This window comes from Haplochromis burtoni, unplaced genomic scaffold, assembly GCF_018398535.1.
Source record: "Haplochromis burtoni strain Fernald_Lab_line unplaced genomic scaffold, NCSU_Asbu1 Contig_204, whole genome shotgun sequence".
Classification (NCBI taxonomy): domain Eukaryota; kingdom Metazoa; phylum Chordata; class Actinopteri; order Cichliformes; family Cichlidae; genus Haplochromis; species Haplochromis burtoni.
The window spans coordinates 498,456-517,487 of NW_024582565.1; the positions used below are offsets into that span (position 1 = coordinate 498,456).

Below are 19,032 nucleotides of genomic sequence, written 5' to 3' on the forward strand. Positions count from 1 at the left end.
CAAGGAATGTGCACTAATGGGAATAGGAGTTGGGGACACTGGAAATTTGGTCAGAAACAATCACACTGGCTGTCCCTGCATGTCTTAATGTTGTCTTGTTTCTCTGGAATAAATAATTCCACCAAGTCCCTCTGACATGTTTTTCTTTTAAATAATTGTTTTTCATCAGGTTTTTTTTAGTTTGTTTGGGTTCAGTAAGTTCACTTTAATTGCAGTGAAAATGTTACAGTATTTACTTTAGGGCAGTATTTAATTTTAAGAAAATAGTATTGTATTTTGTATATATTCATTTTGGGGTTTTTTTTGTTCCTTTTAAATACACTTCAAGAAGATCGTAGGGGAGTAAAAACAAGTGCAAAGTTACTTCAAAATCCATTTTGACATACATGACATAATTTCTAATATAATTATTTTGTATTATTCTTTATACTATATATATATATATATATACATATATTAAATATATAGCATCATATTTAAATCTTTATACAGTACTTTCTATATGTTGACAATACAAACCACACTTGTAAGAATCATGCAAGTGTATGATTCTAAGTTTTTGATGAATCATTTTTTTACTTGTTTTTAGTTTTGGTCTTTGTCAGTATGATGAAACATACTGCGATGGTGCATCTCATTACTTGTCTTATTTTAATAAATGTTCATAGGTTGGGGGTTTTGTTGTTTTTTTTTCAGCTCTTGTGAATACACACCTTTAAAAAAACAAACAAAAAACAATTAAACAAATTTAATTGAAAATAATGCAAACTATCCTAAAACTAAACATTTTCCAAAACCCCCCAAAAACAAACTATAGCAGATTTCTCTGGAAACTGCAAAGTACATCAGTAAAAATAAACTACACAAAAAAAGCAGAGTGCAGTACACTACAGTATTTAAAGTTAAATGGTAAATGGCCTGTATTTGTATAGCGCTTTACTTAGTCCCTAAGGACCCCAAAGCGCTTTAAACTGCATTCAGTCATCCACTCATTCACACACACATTCACACACTGGTGATGGCAAGCTACATTGTAGCCACAGCTGCCCTGGGGCGCACTGACAGAGGTGAGGCTGCCGAACACTGGCGCCACCGGGCCCTCTGACCACCATGAGCAGGCAACGGGTGATGTGTCTTGCCCAAGGACACAACAACCGAGACTGTCGGAGCCGGGGCTCGAACCTGCAACCTTCCAATTGCAAGACGAACTGCCAACTCTTGAGCCACGATCGCCCCATGCAATATCAAAGTGGCAACAAATTTTTTTTTCAGAATTGGACAATAAATATTTAAAATTGTTCTTTGGATCATAAAACCTGTCATGTATATTAACTGTACCCTCCTGTGTATGCGTGTTTTCCCACGTTCCCAATTGTAGAGAGTGTGAATTCCGACCAGGAGTTCCTACAACTTTGAACCTCCACACATACACATAAAGTCTGAAAACAAACACTCGCATCTTGTCGGCCGTGTATTCTCGCCTCGCTCTTCCAAATAAAATAAAGCGAGAGCTTTCTGCTGACTGGAATGCTCTCGTTAGCCTGCAGAGTGCAGTAACTAGAGAGCAGTGCCCATTAGCAGATTGATGTTATGCTCACCTGAGCTGACAACTTTTAGGGGAAGCTGGATGAAGGAAGGCTGACTGAAAGAGTAAAGAGATTAGATGGAAACGAAGCCCGTCTTGTAGCTGTCCTGTTTGTGTGTGTTCCCGTCTCTGTCTGCATGGATGATGGAATTTGACGCTGACTTAGTGTCAGACTCCTCGCTGACACATAGTGTAGTTAAAGATTAGAGAGATGTGCACGAAAAAAGGGATGAGATGAAAGTAGAGAGATGGATAGATTTGGATGCACTAGTGCTTTGTGGTAGGCTGTGTTTTTAGTTGTCATCTCTGTAAATTTTGAATAAATGAAAATGGACTTTCTGCCCAAATAATTTTCATTTTCTTCCTCTTCGCCCTCGCTTCTTTTATGCCTTTCTCCTCTTCTTCTTCCGGTATGCTAACATGTCTGTTTGTCTATCTGTTTGGCTGTCTGTCTGTCCACGTGTCTCACTCTTTTCCCCTCCCTACGTGGCTTATATTAAATTTTAATTCCCTGCAGTGGAGGGCCAGAGAGCCTGACAGTGACAGAGCCTGACAGAACTGTGGCAAAGAAAATAAAGACAGTGTGACAGCTTAGTGGGGTGGCACATGCATGTGGATGTGTGTTTGTTTATGTCTTTGAGACAGTCGAGACATTTGCTTGTGTTTCTCTGTGTGAGGACTCTTTTCGCCTGTTGTTATGTTGCTGCTCTTTGTAATGTCTTTACATCAACATGAGGAACTTCGAGTGAAAAATGTACACGAATCAGTGTCAAATTTCTTCCCTCTCCTAAAAAGTATTTGCTCGGCTGTGTGTACGTGCTTTTGACTGTTATTGCGTGTGCGCTGTCAGCAGAAAGTTGGTGTTGAAACTGATAAACCATTATGCACAACGTGGGAGTTCATGTTTGTGTGCCATTTGGTGTGTACGTAAGTGTGTGCGTGCACACCAGTGTGTGTTAGGTTTAATGATCTTTTTGATGGTTTTCTGTGGCGCGTATTGAGACGGATGGTCCATATGCTCTTTATGGCCCATGCATATTTCATATTCCAGCAGCAAAGCAGAGCAGAGCAGGCATTGCTTATATGGCCAGGATGTTGCACTGGGACGTGGGCTGACTTTATGAGAGCTCATATACCCATCCCACAGCTTTGTCCCCTTTGAATAAATGCCCGAGTACGAATAAATACAACACATTTCAGAAAGATGTCCATAAACCTTAAAGTTGGGCAAAGGCACAAGATCTCAAACGGACCCATGTGGCCATCGGTTACATGATTTAACATTGGTTTACCAGGTGTACGTTTGCATGTCGTTTAATGCAAAGGACATCACTTGACTTGAAGTCTTTACATAAAAATGCTAACTTTGCTTCTTTCCATTCCCACATAAGAAAACACACAAAAAACACACAATAGTGATTGAACTGATTCCATTTTCATTTTCTCTTCTCTCTTGAGAAATACCTCTGGGCACATGCAATGTGATGCTTTTTATGCCTCCAGCAGCAACTGCAGTTTGTTTTTGGAATAAAAAGATGAAGAGTTCAGTAGTTAGAATGAAAGAAAAGACTGAAACCCAGAAAAGCTCATCAAAGAAAAACCATATCACCATGATGTATTGTTGGGTTTTTTTCTCATCAGTCTCTGCAAAAGATGTGAAGTCACATGAAGTACACGCACAAGAACGTAGAAGGAAAAGAAAACTTGATATTTTTCCCATGTTTATGATACCATTTTATTTTTTAGAAGTCTTATACTCCTTTCACATGCAGGTGTTCTGCATTTGTGAACCACTTGTACACTTGTGTCCAAGTATGCGCTTTGTAGTCGTTTCAACAAATCAGCTTTGGATCGCCTTCAGACTGTGCATCAGCAGAAGATCGCATATCAATCCAGTGTTGGCTCCAGAGGTTGCTGCTGGCCCCACACAACCTGTGGTGATAAGGCTTTTCAGGCAGTGGCACCAAGGTTGTCTTCCACTGTTATTACACTGTATAGACGCCACTGACTGTTTTAAAAAGCAGTTGAAGACATTTTTATACAGACAAGCCCTTAATTAACTTGTTGTTTTATGTTGAATTCTATTGCTTTACGTTGTTATAAGTTACACTTTTATTTCTTGTGTTTTGTTGTGAAGCACTTTGTGATTATTATGTGTGCATTCAGTAAACCCCTGGGAGACACACAAACACAAAGTCCAGATGAAAGCACAGACTGTCACATGATGATTGGCAGGTCGCCGCCACATCGAGAGGTGTATCGACTTCATGAGAGAGCGTGTGTTTGGGGGGGTGGGGGCAGATTGACAGAGGAAGACAGAAAGGGAGGAAGAGGTGTCGTCAGAGGAGGAGTAAGCAGACGTCAGAAAGATTGAACCTGAAATGAAAAATTGAACAGGAGACGGATGGAAGGACGCTGATAAGGATGGACAGACAGAGGAGGGAGAGTAGGGCAGAACGAGTGATAGTGTGTGTGTGCTTTTGGGGGGATGTAGGAGGGGATGTGAGACGGATGTTGCACTGATAGACTGTCGAGTCTGACAGAGTCTGCTCATGTTCAGCAGAGAGAGTCAGCCACATCATCAGACAACGACAACGACACCTGCAAACGTGCACAGACAGATGCACGATAAGCTTATAAAATCCACACGATCTAAGGCTTCTAGCTCATAATCCTACACTATCAGTTTCACTCACTGTACTTCAGTGCATTTACATTACTATGGCAAACGAGGCTAGCCCGTGTCCCTTTGATTATCTAAACACCGCAGTGATACTGTGCAAATAGTCCACTTTACTGGTTTATTGTCCTGCAAATTAAAATGGCGTTTCTCTGAAAAGCACTATACCCGAGTGCGAGGAGGTTTTGTGCAGCAGGCCCCATCCAGAGCTGACCATTGGCTCTCAGCATTTCTCAGGCCTGATTAGGGGGAATGATTGAGCATATAGTGAAGCAAAGCATATACAGTTGCAATGAGTAACAGAGACCACCCCCACTTCCTTGCACACAGTCGCTGAGTGATTAAGTATACTCCCCAAAGTCAAAGTTTCTGTTTCCGCACCAGTCACCGAGTTGAGTTAAAAAACTGGCATTGATAGATTTTTAGCTCATTTATCACCCAACAAAATCCGTTTGTTTCTGTTATCACTTTGGCCCACACACTGGAGAAGGTCTTAACGCTGAAACATCTGTGCTCCGCTTGTCTTTTATGTTCAGCTTTGATAAAGAATAAAAATAGAAAACTCTTAAGATCAAGTGAGGCAGAACATTGTGCAGGGTTTTTTTTCTCTCCTTTCATTGTTTTACTCCATTGATTCCATCTTTCCTAAACGGCTAATTGAATGCTTGCTGTTTCGATTAGCACCGCGCTTCAGTCTGCATTCTTTAATTTCAGGCCTTTTTGAGCTAGTATATGCGAATATATGTAATTAATTCTCCCCGTCACAATGCATTAATAGAAATGTTAGAGCTCAATGTCATCTCCTATCTGACAAGAATACCCAGACGCTTTTAAACACTTAAATACTTCATGCTGGCGCCTGCTTGTCCAACCAAGTCCACTATGTGTCTCGCCACTTTGATGTATCTTACCCTGAGAGTAACAAAGCTTATAATTGCCTTTAAAATGTGCTTGTTCTGTTGTTATTTTCTTTTTTACTGAGAACATTGAAAGGTCACAGGGGGCTTTTTGTTATAATGACATAGTACTCAGAAGACGTGGGAATCGCAGAGAAACACATTATATACCAACTGCAATAGTGCCATCTAAACCTCGTATCACAGCACAGCGATGCCCAGCACAATTCAAGGCAGTAATCATGGGCATATGACAATATCTGTGGAATAGAAGAGGAAAGATACCCCTAAAAGGCAAATAGGATGAGTTATGTGTTTATTCACTGTATTGTGTTATCATTGTGTGGGTATATCATCATCATTCTTGTGTCATTTCACATAATTAGCTCTCTCTCGCTGTCTGCTCTGCCTATCCCTCCTTCCCAATCAGTTTCTTCTCCATCTCATGTTGGTAAACTTTTCTCAACTTTTCCCTCATATATTTTTTATAAGCGCCCACCACGATGAGTCATAAAGGAGTAAATCCGGCAAGTCAACCCCGTCAGCTGAATCCATTTAGCTCGACTTTGTGTTTAATAAAAGTATCAATATTTAATCCGGTTTGTCCGTAAAAAATTTAAATATATTGCCATGTCTTGGTAAGTTAATTGTACATTTTCGGGAAAAAGCGCTTCTCTTTGGGGCAATCCCCTCCCCCCGTTATGTACAAGTGAAGCACTGTATGTCTGACTGGTCGTAAAGGACGTGACCGACTCGAGTTTTGCCTGTAGCCGTTAAAAACACACCCCTGCTCTCTCCCACTGCTTTTAGCCTTTATTTTTATGTTCATTTTGCAGCCGGACTGAGACGTAACAAAAGAAACTCTCCACCTAAAAACAGTGTGAAACCAAATTTGCCACAGTAATAGCTGATGATTTGTGATAATGGCAAAGAGTAATAAGTGGTACTTAATTAGCCATTAGAGACACAGAGGGGAGATGGTGGATAAAGAGGGGATGGGTTTTTTGCACAAAGCAATGAACCCCTGTAGTCCGCCCCCTCTCCTATTTTTTTCTTCTTCTTTTTTTTGCTACAATAGCACCATAGCAAGGGCTTCTTCAGTCGTCATGGAGACTAATGTTGAAAGCCAGCTGTGGTTTTGTCTTGGCAGCCCATTAGGCTGGAGCTCGGTTGGCACTTCTCTCGGTTTCTTTTTTTCTTTGTGGCTTTGCCTCCTTTGACTTACAATGGTGAAATATAGTCTCTCTGGTTTTAACTTGAGTTTGCGATATTGGCTGAGGGTCATATAAGGGTTTTAAATTCTTCTGAGCTTTTGTTTCACCTTGTTTGAAGTGCTCGTTGAGGGATACTTTTTCTTGCATCACCCGAGTTGGTCTCACAGAGCAGCACAGCTGGGTATGGCACAGAAAATCAACTCACTGAGTTTTAAAGAGTTTGGTTAAGTAGCTCCAGCTTCTATATGGTAGACCCCACCCACCTTACAGTTCAAGTAGGTTAAAACAAGTGCAAGCAGATAAAGAATTATCTGCCTGACCCTGCTCTGCTTGATGGATGGCGTTTCTACGCAAACTACATTGTTCCTACGCCTGGCAAGCAGCGTTTCTTGCCCCGGATCCCTTATTAAAGTGGCTCAAGAGAGGGATCTGAGTAATGTTTTTGTTGTTGTTGAGAACCGTTTATCCCAGTGCTGGAGCTCTTTTCCCCACAGCCCTGATATTCAAGCCTCCCTGACCCAAACACATCAGTCAACAGGACATTGGTGCCGTGTGACTCGGCCAGGAAGTGGGCTGAGGCAGGCAGGGAGAGCGATTGTTATGCAGCAGATTGATCAGGTTTCACAGGACACCGCAAAACTATCAATCTGTAGGACTGTACACACAGCATGAGTGTTTGGGGGTCAAGGCTAGAGTTGTGTGTTTGGGGCGGGGAACGCAAGAATCAATAGCTGGGTCAGAGGGTAATGTCTCACTGAGTGCTGAGTCTATACACAGCCATCAGACAGGATCACTATCAATCATGGGAGAGCTTAGGGAACATACACTCTCTGCTCTCAGTGCGTCTCTTTGCCTCTGCTGGCCCAGTGTCTGATGGGATCACTATTGCTCATGTAAGGGCTTTAGGAACAGAGACAGAGGGAGATGTGGGGAAACAGAGGGATAGAGCAACGCAGGGTGGATTGATGGCAACAAAGTGACAGAATAAGAAGGAAAGATGGGTTTGTATTGGCAGACACATGGAGGGTGACACTTGGGGTTTGGGAGATAAAAGAAGCCTTAAAGTGAAGAAAGTCTTTGGAGCGTAAAATAGGCTGTGTGGGTGGGATGGTGGTGAAAAGGACAATAAATTAAAGCTGAAAACAAAATCAATAAACACGCAAATTAAGGTAAAGACCACAAGTCCCGGTCTTACTCACAGGTTAAACAACATTTTTCTTAATTGAAGTATTCTGTCTTTCCTCCTTCCTGGTGTTGTCGTTCACGCTTTTATCCGCCTTCGTCTCTGATCTGGGTTTTTTTGCCTTTTGTCTTATTCAGCATGTGTTTTTTTTTCTTCCCTCTTTTTGTTTTTTTTCCGACCTCGGCTTTTGCCATCTGGTGTTCCATGTGCGTTTGTTCATTTTAATTTCCTCACATTCATCCATCTGTGTCACGAGTGTTTGAACAAGAGCCACAAAAAGCGCATGTATGATTGATTGCAGAAACACACGTGTGGAAGAGAACATGCTTATTATTATACATAATGGTGTGGGAGTGTGTTCGCCGAATGTGGCTCTGTGTGCGAGCGAGACGGCTCGGTTCAAAGGGCTAATAACGCTCGCCATTAGGTTTTGTGCTGCTGGGACAGTTTCTCTCTCTCACCGTGCAGTCAATATCCACAGACACCGAGAGGAAGGGAAGAAGGGAGACGGAGTGAGCGGACAGGACAGCGAAAATGTCAAATGAGAGCTGAGAAATTAAGCAAAAGAGGGAGTGATTTGGACAATGCTACTTGTGTGATCATTTCGGTGCTTTGTGTGCTTTGTGTGTGTGTGTGTGTGTGTGTGTGTGTGTGTGTGTGTGTGTGTGTGTGTGTGTGTGTGTGTGTGAGGCCACCTGGGAATAAATCCTGTTACCTGTAATATTTTGATCAATTACCAACGATGAAACATCGCTCAGCAGGCCTGGGCTGTATGTGTGTGAGAGAGGAAGTGTGTGCAGTGGCCTTGAGAAAAGGGAGCATATTCCAGGCTGTTGGACACACTCAAGACAGCTATTGATTTTAACGGGGAGAATTTAGAACCATTTCAATCCTTACACCCTATCAAACACCACTTTACACACACATTCAGGCACACACACACACACATACTGTACATGTTCTTCAACTAATCCAGCTGGATTCAAATAAAGGTATAAATTCATCTGCAACCAGTATTTAATGAGACTGCATCATTTGAGCAAGCTTCTACGCAAGTTTTTAATCAAAATTTGTCTGCGCGCTTCTTCTCATGCGGTGTTAAACGTAGACAGAAACAGATTGAAGATGAAGGTGATGAGAAAAGAAGGAAAGGCAGAGTAGAATGACAAGGCAGTGGGAAAGACTCGTGTCTGCCTTTGATGAGGGCCTCATTGATGCTACAGATCTCTGGGAGTCTCCATTCACCGGGGGAGCCGTTCAATTACACCGACCACTCCGCTGGCTGATTGGTGTCCTCCCGCAACAATGTTAGCATCTCTGTAGCGAGCCGAGATGGGATTAAGAAGTCTGGCCTCTGGAGGCAAAGTGGCTTTTAAGTCCTGATTGGCAATCATTTGTAACACTGCTGGACAAGTTTTAATCCAGCCCTACCTTGTGCCCATCAGGTGTGTCTCTTTTGATTTCTTTAACCTTGATTTATCTTGGCAAACAGTAACGCACACTTAAAGTCTTACAACCCAATCAGCCACCTGTGGTTTTCCACTTTTGATCAGCAAATGATTAGAAAAATTAAATTGAATGCTTCATACTTAAATCCAAAGATAAGTTAGCATTCACTGTGCCGAGTTACTATAGAAAGCTGTGTTGCTGAAGCACAGCTTCAAAATGGTTAATCTTCAAAGAAGGTTGATGGAAAAAGAAAAAAGTTGTTAAAAAGCTTAATAAAATACAGCGTCTGACATCCTTTTTAAAAAATGTATTACTACAAAGGGGGAAAAAGCATAAATGATTTATTTTTGCCTTGTTGTCAGCATTTAAAAACATAAACATACTTTAATAAGTAATAAAATAACACCATCTCTCCAGCGTGCAGGGAGATGGTTGTTTTTATCATTGGACGGTACAGCTGTGATGCTTTCTGATGCACCTGAAGTTAAATTTTTATTTAGATCAAAATTTTATTTTAAATAACTGGAGAGTGGGAGAGTAGGCAGCTGTGCATGGCTACAACTCAGAGAGAGTTGCAACACGTTAATTTCCATCAATCAGGGACAAATGAGAAATTTTTGTCTTCCTCCTCACTCCTCACTCCTCCCCACCTTCCAAAGGTGGAAACACCCACTTAGGTAAAAAAGAAAATAGGACTGTAACACTATATTTTACAGAGTAGTGTTATTATTAAAGATCTAACTGTGTGACAATATTGTTAGGTTTATGTGCTGCTGGCAACAAAATAGCAAGGGTAGTTGTTGCTTAAAAATGGGTCATTTTAGCTCATTGCTAGGTGGTTGTGGATGTCTTACGGTATTCAAGTTTTGTGGCTATAAATGAGATGTTATTGTGATGAAATAAACCAATAGTGTCGTAGGTAATAAAAGGTAAACACAGGTCATTTTCTTCTGCTACTAATTGTTTGCCAGGGAGCTTTATGGCATATTATATAAGGTATAATTTAACTTTTGTGGATATAAATTAAATGGTGTATGATAAAAGTTATATAATTCTTTTGTTCAAGGCATTATAGGTGCATAAAAGCTAAAAAAAGACAGGTTATTTAACTCATCCATTGCTAGGTGGATGTTGGTAACATGATGACATTAAAATGTTTTACACTGATAACCATCAGGAAACTTAAGATGTACATCTTTGCCAAATTTTGGTACCGAACTCCCGATGGTCTGGGATGTCCACCCAAGGTTAACAAATGAGAGCTTAGACAGTGGACTCCAGAGTACATTGTAAGAGTAAGAGTTGCCAAAGAATTTAAAAACTGTAAACCCTTATTTGAAGTATTTACTGTGGCTTCAGCTAACCCCCAGCATGTATTACCAAGTTGGTAGAATCCAAGCAAAACATGAGGTTATCCCCCCCAGTGAAATTTGATCTAATCGATATAGAGTAGGAGAAAACAAACTCTTTCTTTCCAGGAAGTTTAACAAGGACATTCAGACAACATTCACAAAGTTGAGGTAACATCCGTGAAGTCGGCTCAACTTTTATTCTGAAAATTTTTCTACCATGTGTACACATCGACGGATATTCAAATGAGTGTGATGTATTTGACATGAACCCACAATGTTACATTTTGTGTCATTTATAGCAAACGGATTGAGCATGTTGTATTAAAGTTCAAAAGCTCTAGTTCAGAAACTAAGTGAGTCAGAGTTACTGAGGGAAAGTTTGTTACAGCCAGACTTGGCTTTTCTTTAACTATCTTGACACTATCATAGTTTTGAAAGGGGCAGAATGTAACGTCTCCAAATTACTGTGCGTCTGTCATGGTTGCATTTTCAGAGATATCTCTAAAAGTAAATCTGATTCCCCTAATAAGGAAAAATCAATCAGATGGCCTTCTTCGCAGCAAGCATTTTGACTTGGTGTATAAAATCATGTCAGAAAAAACACTGGTGTGACTAATAGAACAACTGTAATGACAGCGCCACAAACTTCTGTAATAGCGTGATGGTAAACCAGGCGATCCACAGCCTAAGAACACTAAAACAAAGCAGCATTACTTTTATATTCTTTGATTTATTCTTTTTTTATTCTTTTTTATATATCTATGTACAACTAATTGTAACGTGGCAAAGTGTCTTCAGTAAAAAAGACAGTTTATTCCCAGAAACAATGTTTGCTAACTTTTACATTGTGTTTTTTAATGTCTTTCCTTTTGTTTCCATGGCGATTTTCAAGCCCACTGCTGAAATTGAGCTTTTATTTTAAAATTTGCTACAAAGTAACGTTCTCCCACATTTGCTTACCTGTCATGGCAAGGTTTAATAAGCCATAAGAAAAATATGCTTAATAAGTAACATTTTCCACCTTAGCTGGGGCATCAGCGAGCTTTCACACCATCCCTTGTTTAAAATACCCTGCATTAGAATAATTGTAACAAATGAGAGCATTTTCAGCAGTTAATCAAACACTGCTGGTACAGTGAAATAGTGGAGCTATGCCTGGACACGTATCCCACGTAATGGGAATCACATAGATGTGCCATACACTATGCAGCATATTGACCAATGTGCTGTTCTCACAAAAAACATGGTCCTAAGGGGGAGACCCTCTCGCTGACTTAAATATTTGAGCTTCTACCTATCCTTATTGTCCTCCGCTGTCCACAAAATCTTCCATGTAACCAACAGAAGAGCAGAGTAAGCCAGTCCCACTAGCTCTTGTTACAAAAAGGAACGATGGCGCTTACTGTCAAGTGCTTTATTGATATATGATGCTCCAACAGTCCACACAGATAATAAGTAGATAGAGGGTAACTCTGTGGCATTATGTTGCCTATGACTGATTTATACAGGCAACATACTCTCTCTCTCTCTCTCTCTGTATCTCCCTCACACTCTCTGATGTGATTTTACAGTAGTGACATTGATCCAGGCCCACTTTGATCTTGCTCTTAGCTGTTGCTCGCTCTCACTCCCTCCAGCTATCACCCTTGGCTCTCTGGTTGCTAGAGTCTGCTGTTTTTAACCCCAACTACCCCTCGTCTCATGCTATAAATCTTCTCATCTTTCTCTCCGTCTTTCCATCGCTCCATCTCTCTGGCGGATCTGTATACAAGTGATCTTTTGCTCTTGGAAACTTTTGCTCAGGCCGATGAAATGTCCCATCAGGTCTCTGGCTGTTATCAGCGTCACCTAGCCAGGTATCACTTGTAAGAGAGGAAATTAGTGGTGCCTCAACACAAAAGGAAACTGAGGCATCAGGAGGCAGCATCAGCAAGCAGCGCATTCTGACTTTTCATAACCTGCTGGGCTGTATCGCTGCGTCTCTCTTTGTTTGGAATTTCAGGAAGCGTTACGATCTAATAAACTCCGGTATCATAGAGGGGAATAAAAGAAAATTCCAAAATGAGGCTGAACATTTTGTGATAGTCTTCTCAGCCAGAGCGACTTTCGCTCACGACTCTCAGGGAAATCTGTTTTTAAAATTAAAATATTTATTGCATTTTCTTTGGACTTGAAGCAGACGGCAGGAACGATATGGCTGGTACGTGACTATCGCAGCTTCTTTGCTCAAAAGAATGTTTTGGTACATGAATGATAGTCGTCAATATTTCAGTAACTGTGAGTCGACTTTTTGTTGGTAAATAAAAATGAATAAAAAAAGTGTTTTATAGAAGAATTAACACATTTCTCTAAAAACATGAGTACATTAGTGTGTACCATTATGGTTAAAAATATAGTGAGCAAAGCATGTTAACAGCGTCTTGCATATACTGGAAATGCTGACCCAGGATTCTAATGCAGTGTCGCACTCATGCAGTAAATTATAGCTTAAAAGCTTTTTGTTTATTTGTTGGCCACATTATTGGACATCTTTTGAGCGTAGTTAAACTGAACTGCTTTATACTGAAACGCTTCTATATTTACTGACATATGCATCGACTAAAATGTAAAAATGCCTTACTGCGTAACGCACTCGAGTAAAACCAAAACATGCTTTATTGGCTCATTTTTATCACCTGCATATATTCTGATTAAAATTTATTCAACTTGTCGAATTCATCGGGGTCATTCTTCTGATGAGAGAGTCTCAGTTCACATAATTCATAACTACATTTAAAGCGAATATTCAAACACACTGTATTTTTTATTATATGAGCAACATATAATGAAATCTGATTGTTCTTGAAGTTTACATTGTGTTGTTAAAATTGTTCAAAATGCCACATTGCATTTATTGTGCGTGGTTTTTGCTTTTTTTTCTTCAGCTTTTCGTGTCTTCTGTGTCACGTAGTTGGTCATCAATCGAGTTATAATAATAAAAAAATCCTTGTGTATAGTTCAGAATTTGGATCATTTTTGTTTAATGCAATCAGTCTTTCTGCTTATGCAAGAGCCGTATAATTATTGTGATATATGAATAAGACTGCAGCCATGATATATCATGCAAGCCCCCTCAATGCTCTATCTGCTCTTTAATCTCACTCTGAAATTGGTCTGATTTTCCGATTATCCACGGCGTGAAACAAAGGCTATTATATGATCTGATGCCACTTTTATATAAGATTGGTTTTGCCGTTAAGTCACTTATGTAGGATTTTATGTGCGTACATGTGTGCGTGTCAGAGATGGGGCTCCTAAAGATGTCAAGATATCAAATAAATGGCTGGCAAATCGCAGCGCTGTACGCTCGGAGAAATGCTCATTCGTACCTACTACACACCAAACCAGGACATACACAGTGGGAATCCTGTGGCATCTTTTATCTTGGAGGAGTGATTTGCTTTCAGATTATTCAAGATGCCCTGAGATGCCCTCCCCCTCATTTTCTCTCACTTTCTTTTCTGCCATTATCACTTCATCTTTCAAAACTTGCTTTTCTTTGGTATCATAAAACTCGCCAATTGCTTCTTTTTTTTTTCTTTTTTTCTTTGTCTGCTCTATTCTGGCTTTCACTCCTCTTCTACTCAATTTGCATTCACACCTCCCTAGTGGAACCAAACTCATCGCTCACTCGAGTCCTTTTTCGCTTGCTTTCCATGTCTCTCTCTTTTGCATTCACTATAAATATAGTTCCCTTAAAGCATTTTCTGCATTTTTCTACCACTAATGCCAGAAAAAGTAAATCTCCTCTGCAGGCTATTAAGTGATGTAATGAGTGAAAGTGAGAGGGGTGGATAGGAGACGAGGCAAAAGGAGTAAAGGATGAATGTCGAACAATTAGTCTTAGGTTGCTCTGAAAGAAAGAGATGAGAGAAAAATGAAGAGGTCAGAGAAAAAAGAAATTCAGGATGGATTTAAAGAGAGCGGTAAGAAGTGATGGAGAGAAGGAGACATTGAGAGCAGTGTTTCGATCTTCATTTAATAATTGAATAATAATCTCCCTGGAGACATGACCTAGAACTGGCAAAGAGGGAGCGAGGCAGAGTCGGGCTGAGGATGACACACTGCTGCCCCCTTGTGATTTTATGGTGTCACCACTAGAGTGTCTGAGTGAACGAGAGCGGATGTGTGTACGCACATGCTCATCGGAGTGTGCATGATTTACAACTGCAGCCTGTCTCAGTCTCACAGATATGGGCCCGTGTCTGTGATGGGGAGAAAAAAAGGGGCTTTTGGATGTCAGGAAAGAACCTATTTCACTTTGTCACAGAAACTACACACACACATAGGCGCGCACACAAGCTCCCAGACACAGAATCAGACCTTATCTTCCTGTCAAGCTGAATCTTTTTTAGGGTTGACGCTGATATATGAGCTTTGGGGGGTAAGAAACGTTGCCGGGACGTTGACGGTTGACGTGAGTGCAACGTTGCGCTCAGGTTGATGTACGAGCAGTGGGGTTAGGGGACAACGCTGCGCTGACACCAGGAGAAGGAGCTGTGGCCCTGGGGCCTTGAGTCCATTCTGAAGAGCCAGCTCCGCATTCTTTGCATGCAGCAGCCCCGCAGCCACGAATACACACCCTCGCCCCCTTAAGCACACACCCGCTTACTGGTATTAATAACTCGATACCTCTGAAACAAAGATTTGTGTTACGCCCGGTGATTGTTCAAGCAGAAAGCATCCGAAAGACAAAATCCCGTGCAGTGATCTGAGATGTTACATCGCTGCTGCTGCTGCTGCTGCTGTGCAGCGATGTATGTGATACTGAGTGTTGAGGAAATGCCCAAAGCATGTTTATGTTTGTTTGTGTCATCTGTGTAGGAACATACTCAAAAATTAGCACTCATAATATAAAGAGTGTAAAATGTGTGTTCATCAACACCTCTGTTCAGCTTTGCAATGGCACTGATTTCAAAAAAATGATGTAAATGATGACAGAAAGTGCCAGAATTTCAAGTAATATTTATATGTAGCTGTTTTGAGTGTTTAATAATTTAATCTCTACTGCTTCTCTGCTTGTCCAGTCTGCGTAGGGAGGGCTACACAATGCAGGTGAACGTCAACGACTACCTGGACATCTATTGCCCTCATTACAACGACAGCCAGCGCATGGTGGGCACCGGAGAGCAGTACGTCCTCTACATGGTCAGCTACCGCGGTTACAGGAGCTGTGATCCCCAGATGGGCTTCAAGCGGTGGGAGTGTAACCGGCCTCACGCCCCCCACGCGCCCATCAAGTTCTCCGAGAAGTTCCAGCGCTACAGCGCCTTCTCGCTGGGCTACGAGTTCCACGTCGGCCAGGAGTATTACTACATCTGTGAGTGGAATCGAACCTGCTGTATATCTTATAAAAGAAATTTCACTAATGTCGTAAATGTCTAGATATAAATATTAAAGAACGATGTTATTGAGGTCAGAGCAGCAGGTTAAAAAAAACCCTGCTCGTTATAATATTACACATATAACTTTTATCTTTGAATATTCGGCTCGATCATCCAAGTCATGTCCTCGAGTAATATGGGGATGACAAATTGCAGCCTCACATTTATTCATATCGCCCTGCAGCCGTGCAGGCTCATCCATTTTGTTGATTGCTAATCAAATTAACTTGCAGCACTTTGTGCCAACAAGCCACTCTATAAATAATGAACTTTTAGCCTGTCATAAAACAGTGCCAAAACAGATATTACTGACTGTATAATCGGTGCAGTACTCATTTACTCCTGTACATATTTGTGTGTATTTGGGGGTTTGGTAATATTAACGTAGGATTCTGGTAGGTAAGTGAGCAAATCTACAAGAATCATGTGCCATCCTAACATTTTCAGACCACTGCTCTCACTGCTTCACATGAAAAATCCAACACTAAACTATACACCACAGTGAGCCGCATGCAATAAAACATTCTACCCACCTTCTCGAGTCATTGTTTTGTGTCGCTGATTGCCAGCCGGTTGATTAGTCAAGTAGTAGTAACATAACATCTGGCTGATTGTTTTTCTGTTTAACAAATGCATGATAATAGTGACCCAAACGGTTAATTCTGGCTATATTTAAGTACAAGCTCTGTAACAAAAGTGCACACGGCATTTAATTTATTGTGTGTTATTTTGTTGTGCAGCCACGCCCACTCATCACCACGGACGCGCCTGTCTGAGACTACGAGTGTACGTCTGCTGCTCCACGGGTAAGTCTCCTGCTTTGTGTTTGGGGGGGGGGGGTGATGTTTGACCTATAATGCTTGGACTTGTTCGCAGGCTTTACCTGGACCCATCTGGCCACTCTGCCCATCTGGAAAGCACCAGGCTCCCAACGAACTCACACACTCTCTGCATACAGATGCACACACAATCTAAATACAGCCTAAAACAGGCAGAGCTATTAATACTGCTGCTGAGTCTCCTGCAGCATTTTCACTCACAGCATAGCCCCCCACGTCCCAGCTCCTCTTTTTTCTCTTCTTCCCCGTCTCACTCTTCTTTCACTTTCTCTCTCTCTCCCTCTCTTTACAGCAGCAAAAAAAGGGAGCAGCTTCAGCTTTGAAGGCCCTCAACCCCCTCCTGCTTCCTCTCTACTCCTCTCCCTCTCTCTTCCACCCCTCCTCCCTCTCTCCCTGTCAGAATCCATTTATTGCCGTGTGCGGTCAGTGGGTGGCTATGTATATGTAGTGTTATCCTCTCTCGCTCTCCTGCCACCCTTCAATCTCTCGACCCGCTCTCACTCACTTTCACACACACACACACACACACACACACACACACACACACACACACACACACACACACACACACACACACACACACACAGACTTTGATCCCTGGCCTGTCCGGTCCTTTGTAGTATTAACCTCTCCTCCCTCTTTCACCCCCACAACTCCATCACTCTCCATCCCTTTTCACACACTGACTCTCTTCAGTTTGATCTGCCTCTCCTCACATTCCCTCTTTTCCCCGTCTCTCTCTATCTTTTTGTCAGGGCTTCTTGTGATATTGTGGCTTGTCAGTTGGCGTGCTGTGGGGTTTTTCAACCCTGCACCCTTGTCATGCCACTCTATTGGATGTCATGTTGGAAGTAATTAAAGTCCTCTTGGTTGGAGCAATAGTTTAACCCCTGCTCCCTTTTTTTTCTCTACCCAGCTCAATTACTTTTCACTCTCTCTCTCTCTCTCTCTCTCTCTCTCACACAGCTTCTGATGTGGACGATGAGCCAGGGCCTACAGATGGAGTCTACACGCTTAGACCAGGCCTAAAAATTGATGAGCTTGGTGAGTAATACACACAGGAAGTTCAGGAAGTGTAAGACACATCTGTCTGTTGCAGCTCGATTCACAAAAACAGCGACAGACTCTGATTTTGATCACTTTAGTACCAAATCAAGGAAATCAAATTATTTGCCTTTTACAAAGCGTTCATAAATTCATAAACAAGCAACAATGTATTAGTTATTAGTCTGAAATATTAAGTGACTGAAAATATGGAATAACAACTTCCTATTAATGCTGCTCGCTGTATTTTCAGCAGCGGATTATTGCAAACATGGATACGACACGCTTGTATTGGATTTGCTTGCAATTTTAAAAAAAACGCATATGGTAGAAGATCATCAGCATTATTCTTTGAACGCGTCAGCTGGCTGACCAATGATATTGATATAGATGGCAGTGCGACTGTGCAGCATCAAAAGTGGCTAACCAAGTGAAATGATATTCAGCGCAGTTAACTTCACAGCGCCAGCTGGCTTGGCAAGCTGCTGATCCTGCTAAACAACGACATGAATATTCATTTCACACATTTCATGCCGTTTTCACCCAGATGAGCAGAGAACACAGAGTTTCTTGAAAATTTACAACAAAAAGTATAAAATTCATTCAGAAAAGCGGGGCCTCTTTAGATATCCCGTATTCAGATAGCCCCTGCCCGTTTGGAAGTGCTTCCTGTTTGTCGTTGTGTTGCTCCGATTTGGAGTTATATGATTAAATTGATCGTGTGTATAATGTGAAATCTGTTGGCAGCGATTTAAGAGAGAAGCGAAGAAGTAAATCAAAAAATGACAGACTTTGGGATCACCTGTTCATATTGTTGATTTTTAGTGTTGTGGCAACAGCATAGCAACACAGTAACAACATGCAGGTAGCTTGGCCTACCTATCCAGCAGCCGTTACACAACCAGGCATGCTGGTATCAATCATAATCCTGTCTAGCTATCACACGCTCTCCTCCAAGGTATCTTGTAAAATATGGCGTTGCGTTGTTGTTAATCTCCCCGTGTGCCTGAGTGTTTGTGTGTGCGCGCGCTCGCATGCGCGCACGCGTGTAAGTCAGTTTGTTCTAATAATTGTCGTAAGAAAACTCATGACTGGCTGCGGCAAATAGCTGCAGGTCATGCGAGTTTCTGTGAGATACCGCTCCCTCGCTTCTTTTTCCTCTCATCATTCTTTCATCTTATTTCACTCTCACTCCATCTCCTTTCTCTATGCCCTCCTCATGCCTCTGCCTTTTAATTCCCATCTTCCGTTTTTCCTCCGAGAGCACAAGTAGCAATGCAGTCGAGGAGAAAGCCACCTAAACTCAGTTTATTCACCTTTTGATGTGTGAAATTGAGTTTTTCCCTCGTTTAATACTTTTCCCGCCC

At 41.5% G+C, this 19,032-nt stretch overlaps 1 protein-coding gene across 1 annotated transcript in view; it reads left to right on the forward strand.

The window, feature by feature from the left end:
• Positions 1-19,032, forward strand: part of efna3b (ephrin-A3b) — a 67,657-nt gene that overhangs the window by 37,921 nt on the left and 10,704 nt on the right. The window contains exons 4-6 of the mRNA XM_005936079.2: positions 15,426-15,718; positions 16,523-16,588; positions 17,588-17,665. Coding sequence (XP_005936141.1) covers positions 15,426-15,718; positions 16,523-16,588; positions 17,588-17,665 — 437 coding nt within the window. The remainder of the gene's footprint in view (positions 1-15,425; positions 15,719-16,522; positions 16,589-17,587; positions 17,666-19,032) is intronic.